At 56.2% G+C, this 8,247-nt stretch overlaps 1 protein-coding gene across 1 annotated transcript; it reads right to left on the minus strand.

Annotated features, from left to right (window-relative positions):
• Positions 1–671: 671 nt before the first annotated feature.
• On the minus strand, positions 672–2,256 carry PARM1 (prostate androgen-regulated mucin-like protein 1). Its single transcript, XM_010157631.1, has 3 exons — positions 2,115–2,256; positions 1,351–1,429; positions 672–756 (listed from the first exon to the last, which is right to left on the minus strand). Exons 1-3 carry the CDS (start codon positions 2,254–2,256, stop codon positions 672–674), a joined length of 306 nt encoding a protein of 101 aa, XP_010155933.1.
• Positions 2,257–8,247: the final 5,991 nt, after the last annotated feature.

Consider the following 8,247-nt stretch of genomic DNA (forward strand, 5'->3'; position numbering starts at 1 on the left):
CGAGCGCCCACGTGTGTGAAACGGGGCAGCTCCTGGCCCGGGAGCGTGGGTGGTCAGTGCACCTTCCCACAGGCTTCTGGGCTGTGATTGGGGGGAAAAACCACAATTAAATGGAAAAAGACAAAACTAGAAGCTTCTGTGCAGAAGCACCTGCAAGAAAAGAAAGGGAGCGGTGATGGAGCAGGCCCATAACTTCTCATGGTCCCTGGCAAGGTGAGGAATTTCAAGGCAGGATGATGCAGGGATGTGATTTTTGGAGGAAGGGGCACGTGAAAGCATGGGAGACTCCTGCACGCTGCCGGCTCTGGCTCAGCCGCTGCCGTGTCCCCCTTTGACATGGGGCAGCAGCTTTTCAAAGGGTGCCATGGCGCTGCCTGAACCTCCGTCCTCTCCCTTTACCTCCCTAATCCTTTCCCCCTAGGGAATTTGGCTTCCCTTGCCTACAAACCAAGTGGCTGACGTGCCCCGGGGCCCAGAGTTTGCTACGCAAAGGCCAGAATTCAGGTTTATTGTGGGTGCCACGCTCCTGCCCTCCGGTTGCCTGCTGCCCGCCAAACCTGCCGTAATCCTGCCCGCAGCAGTGGCTCGCACCCGGCCATCTCCTCGACAGCGGATGCTCTGCTGCAGAAGCGCTTATAAATTAAGGATTTTATTTTTTTGGCTCATCCCTGCTAGGAGTCGTCGTAGAGAGGGTTGTTGTAGTTGCCCCAGGAGCCGTAGTCGTGGTCATCCAAAAGCCTGCCGTAGGAGGAGTGCCTGCCAGGGGGGAAGCAAACCGCCCAGCGTTACTGGTTGCTTTGGTGATTTACCAGTTATTTTACCATGAAGGGGGGAAAAAACCCCGCACGCAAGTCCTGACTAGGTCAAACTTCAGGATATTTTAGCAGGAAGCACCAGGACAGAAAATAAGCCCAGGCAGGATTTTGCCCCCATTGAACCAGACTGGGACATGCCAGGGAATTACACAAGACATTTGCTCATCTCAGCTGTCGCAGAGCCTCGTTACGGATCCTTGGTGCTGGGCCGCGCTGCTGTTTGTTGTCTTAAGTCACAGCAAGACCCGTGGCAGCAGCTTGCCCTGGGGATAATTACTGGTTATGACTATGCTCAACAGCATCTGTGGCATTTGAGCAAGGCTGTTGTAAAATGAGGAAGAAAAACTCTGCTTTTCAATACAGATGTGGTAGAAGATGCAGCTGTGCTGGGACTAGAGGCTGCACGTTGCTCTGAGGGGTTTGGGGACACCATGTCCCCAAGGCTTTGTCCCTAAGCATCATCCTTGTGATGAGGGGACACGTGATACGACAGCTCAAGCACCCTGCCAGGCAGGCACCCCGAAAACAGCCTTACCTGATCTTGAGGTATGCCGCTGCCCCGAAAACTAGTACCACCACCACGATGACCGTCACAGTTATGGCCACAATGCTCCCTGCGGAAGGAGGGTCCGTCAGAAAGGGCAGCGCTCAGTCCCCCCTCCCCAAGTCCCAGCCCCCGTAGCACCCACCCCACACCCAGCACTGGACCGGACCCTGGGCTTGGATGCGCTGTGCAGTGGTGTTTAAGGGGTGTGACATGAGGCCGGATGACACCGCCGGAGAACACCTCTGTCCGCACCGAGGGACCGGACTGGGCTCCAGGACTACGGACTTGCCCCTTCATGCTCTGCCTGGCACTAGGCAGCACTGCGTGCTGAGGCAAGGCTAGAAAATGCTCCAGATCCCTCCCCATTTCGGCCCTCTGAAGCACCTGTGAGCTATCTGAGCGTGCAGAAGAGACAGGTGGAAGCTAGTGTCAGCTTAGTGAAGTCTCCAGGAGGGAGAAGAAAAACCTACATCTTCCTAACTCAGGCTGCATCCATCATCAGGTCAATTCTTCTCTCAAATTTGCAACTTAAGGATTTTATTCGCATCTCCTGGCAACGGAGGGTTGGTATCTGCAACTCGTCTGCACCAGCGGGGAGGGAGCGAGCCAGGGCGGCTCAGCTATTGCTGAATGGTGCTCTCAGACAGCTGTCCACCTCCTCCCTTCCAATTCGGGGGGCCTGCTCCTCTTATCCAACCACCCTGGGGTGGACACTGTACCCGTGTATGCACGTGGAGAGCAGTGCTGCTCACCTGCGCTCAAGGCACGCGGGACCTCTTCCATGGTGACCCCGGTGGAGAGGGTGGTTTTGTCGGTGGCCGTGGTCTCAGCTGCGTCAGGGCTCGTCACAGTCACCAGGGGGGACGTTGGCTCCACGGCCAGGCTTGATGCCATGGCCAGCGTCCCCCGGGAAGGGATGTCCTTGGTCAGCGCCGGGGGCTGGGTGGTGCCGGGGCTCATGAGGACAGGCGTTGGGGGCAAAACCATCCTGGGGGATGAGTACAGGTCGCTGGTGGGAAGGGAGGAGGAGGGCGACGATGCAGGTACACCCGTGGGGCTGGAAGCTGCCCCCAAATCCATCGTGCCTCGTGCCAGACTGGCAGTATTTGCTGTCCGAGGACCCAGGGCTGTCTCCAAGGTTGGTGGCACCAAGCTGAGGTTGGAGGCTACAGATGGGCTGCCTGCTACAGCGATGGTGGCCATGGCGATGGAGCCAGGAGCAGGGGACGGTGCTGCTGTGGGGGTGGAATTGCGGCCATCCCCCTCCGCCGGCCCAGAGGATGCCCCGTCTCCGGCAGATCCCAAGGAGATGGGCAGCGAGGGCTGGCCAGGAGCTGGCGTGGGGACAGCTGCTTCCCTGGAGCCCAGCTCTGCTGGGGTCCCCTCTGAGGGGAAGGGAGGGCTGGTGGGGGCAAGGCGCGATGGTCTGGAGACATCACCCAGTGCTAGGAGAGAGACAAAGAACCATTAACAATGGGAAAATCCTTGGGGCAACCTGGGGCTTGGGTGAATACTACAGGGTTTGGGAATGAAGCTGAATAAATTAAGTTTATTGTTTTTAAAATACTGAGAGCCACCTAAAACAAAGAGATGGGAAATATCCCTGCGTGGCTACAGGTGAGGTTTAAACCAGACTGGTTGCCCCAGCGTGGGTCAGCACTGGTTTTCCCCCAGGTTGGGATCACCCCCTCACCCCCAAACACCCCCTCCATCTTCCCAGCATCTCCTCCCAAAACAGCAGGGGAGCACGCTCCTCCTCAGCAGCAGCCACTGCGCAGCTGGGAGTGATAACACAAGACACCTCTTTCTCCTCTCCCTCTGTTTCCTTGTGCATTCATTTGTCTCTGTTTAGCATGAAGATGAGTCATTTTTTCCCCGTCCCCAGCAGCAGGCTGCTGGGGCTTTCCCCCTTCCCCCCGTTTCAGTTCTCCAGGGCTAAACTCGGCTCTGGGAAGGACTAGCAGCTAGCTCCTTCAGCACGGCCAGGCCAAGGGAAGCGCGGGCCAACATGGCGTGGCACTGGGATGGGTTTTTATTCCCATGTATTCATTTATTTACACCCCCAGAGCATCCCAAGCCCAACACTGGAAAGAGCAAGAACTTGCTCCGGTGTAAACAAGCTGCGATGAACTAATTATTGAGGGTGGAGGACAAAAACCTCATCAAAAAGCTGATTTGGTGAAAACCCTGAAGCTAAACTCCTACCTCCAGCTCCAGAGATGGGAGCTTGGAGCTTATCCAAGTGGGAAACAGCATCAGTTGAGAGCAGAGCTGACTCTCGTGGCAGGTCTTTGTGAGCAGGAGCTCACAGCACGGCTGGGGGTCACCGGTGGGCACACAAGGCTCCCATCACCGAGCCTCCAGCAAACCCCCTCTCGGTGCTGAGCGCCCAGGAGGGTGGCAAGACTCCCGGGGCGCAGACAGCACCTCCCGCCAGAGGATGGCAAAGTGGGTGCGTAGGAACGGTGAGATGCGGCACCAGTGAGCAGGGACTCGCCCAAGCGTGTTTTGGGGTGTTTTCAGCCATCCGTGCAAACAGAAGGCTGCGGTCAGTGGAGGGGCGCAGCAGAAAGGCCATCGCAGCTAAGGAGCTCTGTCTCGCTGCAGCGAGCACTGGATCCGTAGCACACCTTTCCCGAAGGCATTTTCTGTCCAGAAACCACAAACATATGCTTGGCCAGGGATTTAAAGCCAGATCTGGGGCATGGCTTCTACTAGAGCCCAAGGTATTTAGGAGCACAAGTCTCTGACGCGCTTGACCCAAATTTCTTTTTCCTGGCCCAAGCACAGGAGCAGGGAAGCACTCAGAAATCCCACATCCTCCTCCTTCCCAGCTTTCTAAAGCATACCAGGCTCCTGTGAAGCTTCTGCTGTCAATAGGGCTCTCTGATGTCCCCTCACCCCAAGATCTCTAGGTCTCAGGCTTCCCGGTGAATACCTGGGAGTTACTGGCACGTGAACTCAGCTGCATTACTCCGATAATCCTGAGCTTAAAGGCATTAGTTCAGATGAACGCACTGGTTTGCACAGCTCGGCTTCACCCGCAGCACCTCAGCGGGACAACGCCTGCCGGCAGCGCTAGCTCCGTCCAACGAACCCGACGCGTCCCCGCTCAGCCCATCCCTCCTCCTGCAGAGACTGGTGGCTCCCTTGCTCCGTTCAGGCACTGCAACGCCATAAAACCACACATTCCCTGTGCCGCGCCATCCCCTCGCATAGCTCTCTCACTGATGTGCCACAGGCGAGTGCCAGGTCCCATTCCACCTGCAAAGCACCTACAGCCACGTCTGTTTCCGATGGGTTTTTGTCCCTCATTCCGGTGCACTGCCCTGGTGCCTGCTCACAGCTGCAGCTCCTACAGACCAGGTGGCAGAGAAACAAGGAACCCCCCACCCTGGCTTTGCTTTCCCTTTTCAGCTGTGTTGGTGGAGGATGGGGCTTGCAGACGAGCTGGGGGCTCTCCTGGCCACCCAGCTCCCCGGGGACAGGCAACACCCCACCGTGCGAGGACACGGGGAGCTGTCAAGCTCCAACAGGGTCCTCAGCCAGGTCCTTTCCACACCCTCATCCTCACCCGGTTCAGAAGAGGCTGCATTGCCTCTGGGATCCTGGCTGGGCTTTTCCTGGGGTGCAGAGGGGCACAGCCTGTGCGTGAGGGGGTGAGGGCTGGACCCCAGGGCCCTTGCTGGGTCCCAGATGGAGGGGATGGCTCGGGGGAACAAGGCACAGCACAGGGCTGGCCCAGGCAGGGTTTGCTGAGAGTAATCCAGCATTGTCAATCCAGCACTGTCAGTCTGGAATCCAAGGCTTGGCTGGCAGTGACCACGGAGGAGCAGGGGAAAACCAGGGCTGAGCAGCGTGCTGCCTTCAGTCGTGCGTGCTCTCCTGGGAAATGCCCCTGTGACTTGGGACCGGCTTGGCTGGGAGCTCTCAGGCAGCAGCCAAGGACTGTTCCTGCATCTAGTTTTGGCTCACCCTCTGAATTTTTATACCCCTTAGATATTATCGGAAACTTCCTGACTCATCCTGGCTAGTGGTACTGCCAGCTTTTTGAGGTCCCTATCAATTTGTGTCCAAAGTTCAAGCAGACCATGAGAGATCTGTTGACCCAGAGCACAAGCAAGCAAGACAAGATGCCAGGACGGCTTTGCAGAGAGGTGGTAAGCTGCCAGTGCCCAGGAGAGACCGGAAGCATCTTCATCGGCAGAGAGGTAATAAACTTTCAAGGTGCTACCTGGGAAGGTCCTGCTGTGCTCGATGGAAGAGCAACATGCTGTGCCGCAGGCTGGGAGAGGCTGCCTGCTGCCCTTTGAAGTCCCACATCTGAAATAGCCACGGTGTGATGGAGAAAGGATTGTTTTACAGAAATACAGATAGAATTGAACCCTGGTTTGACGAACACCAAGGGTGAAGGGATGCTGGGTCCAGGTTTGTCAGCACTTCAGCATCCTACGCTGCCACGTGGCAGCTGATTTCTGCCCTGGCTTAGTCATCTCCGGCGCAGACCCCCGAAAACAGCCGGGTGCTCCGCTCAGGGCACGCACGAGCTGCAAGCTACTGCTGGCAAAGTCAGCTCAGCTGGGCACCTTCGGGCAGCCCTGCAGAGCCCGCAGGCATTCGTGCTGCAAGAGCACTTGCGGTGACGATTCCTTGCCTCACTGCTAATGGGGAAGGAGGACTTGGTGTAGCTTGTGTGTGGAAATAATCCAATTATCTGGGGTCGGGAGGGAGGCTGTTGGAGCTGGGGCAGGGCATGCTGGGCCAGAGTACTTGGGTTCTTCACTCGTGCCTTGACATCGGCTTGCAGGGTTGGAAAGACACATCAGCTGTACATCTCCAAAGCGGGACCCTGCTCTCTGGCAGAGGCCATGCTTCCTCTCGCCTAGTGCCCAGGATGGCTGCGTGGTGTTAAACCCTTGAGAAAGACCCTGTTGCTCAGTGTTCCTCATGAATCCAGCCAGGGATTTCACGTCCCACTCTCAACTGTGAAAACCAGTGTGCTCTCCCAGGGCTGTGGGTGACGGCACCTGCAGGTCTCGCAGCGTGCAAGGCTGTGGACTAACAGCACCTGCTAGAAACTGCACTTGTCCGTCTTTTCTCTTACAGGAGATGCGGTTTTGGCAGTCTCCCTGCTTTGTACTTTGCCACCTGCCCCCTCAGGTGAGTGTATAGGGAAGATATGGGGACGCTTCAGCCTGCTCAAGAAAGGACAAGGGGGTACCAGTGTTAAAGCACAAAAGGACACACGTTAACAGCTTGAATCTCCGTATCAGCATATGGAAGAGGCAGGTTCTTGCAGCTTGTTTCTGCCCACTGAAAGTGGTGTACCAAATGGTGTTGGTGCCTCTGCTGTGCCCTTGTTCCCCCGAGCCATCCCCTCCATCGGGTGATCTGGGACCCAGCAAGGGCCCTGGGGTCCAGCCCTCACCCCCTCACGCACAGGCTGTGCCCCTCTGCACCCCAGGAAAAGCCCAGCCAGGATCCCAGAGGCAATGCAGCCTCTTCTGAACCGGGTGAGGATGAGGGTGTGGAAAGGACCTGGCTGAGGACCCTCTTGGCTGACAGCTCCCCGTGTCCTTGTGCCAGCGCAGCCAGCTCACGGGCAGCGTGCCCCACGGGTGGGTGCTGCCTGGCGCCGGGGAGCATGGTGGCCAAGCGACCCCCCAGACGTCTGCAAGCCCCGTCCTCCACCAACACAGCTGAAAAGGGAAAGCAAAGCCAGGGTGGGGGGTTCCTTGTTTCTCTGCCACCTGGTCTGTAGGAGCTGCAGCTGTGAGCAGGAACTAGGGCAGTGCACCGGAATAAGGGACAAAACAAACCACTAGAAACTTTTTAGGACCACATGACTTGAAAGGCTAAAAAATCCTCAGACAGGGCTTGTCAGAGGGACAGAAGGATGTTAGCTATCAAAGGATGCCAAGCATAGTTTGACCCTGAGGAATTTGCCCATCTTATTCACTTAAGGCAGTTGACCACCCCACTGGAATCCAGCTCAGAGCAGCAGCAGGCAGGGGACTAGCAGGACACGCTAAGTGCCTAGGAAAACAGCAGTGTCACACTTCACAGCCCCATATGAGCTTTGAAAGGTCCCTTTTCTAGGTTGTCTTTCCTAGGAGTATAGGAAACAGCCACAACAAGAAAACCCCGAATCCCTGTAATTCAAGCATCTTGCTCTTAGGCAATATTAACCCTAATCACCTGCCAACCCAAGGAATGAGCTATCCTGCTCCTGATGGATTATCTCCCTCTCCCATTCACATTCTCCTGGCTTCTGCAAGCCACACAAAGGTGTAGGTCTCACCCTTGTAGGAGCTGAATGCTTTCCGTGCTTTACTGGGGAAACAGCTGCCTGAGCTGAGCTGAGCTGAGCTGGCAGCCTCTCCAGCATCGCATTTCTCACGCACTCCAGAAGCAATTGCAGCAAGCTTTTAAATTGTTCTGTCAGCTGAAACACTGCATTAAAAAAAAAAAAATACAAGGGAACATCTCGAGCCCAAATGAATGACATCAGATGGAACAGCCATGCCACAGCAAACAGACATCCAGTGATAAGGCAGAGATGGAGCTTTTATTGAGTTCGTGACTCATCACATCTGATGTAACTACCAGAAGGTCCCCATAACCTAACCCACCACCACACAGTAGTGCTCTCAGCCCGAGTGACCCAAGGAACCCAAACCCCAGCTGCAGCAGGTGATGGATCCCCAGCAGCCAGGCCCCAGGGATAATGTAGGGTTCTGTGACACTAATGTTATTTCTTGCTTGTCCCTCCCAGCAGCTTATCCTGACTGCACTTACCCAGGGAATCTAACCACCCCTCCTGAGCAAGAAATACAACAACTGGTGGAGAATAAGCCACTGCAACTAGGTCTTTTGGGTTCCTGC

Source organism: Eurypyga helias, unplaced genomic scaffold (genome assembly GCF_000690775.1).
Source record: "Eurypyga helias isolate BGI_N326 unplaced genomic scaffold, ASM69077v1 scaffold30508, whole genome shotgun sequence".
Taxonomy (NCBI): Eukaryota; Metazoa; Chordata; class Aves; order Eurypygiformes; family Eurypygidae; genus Eurypyga; species Eurypyga helias.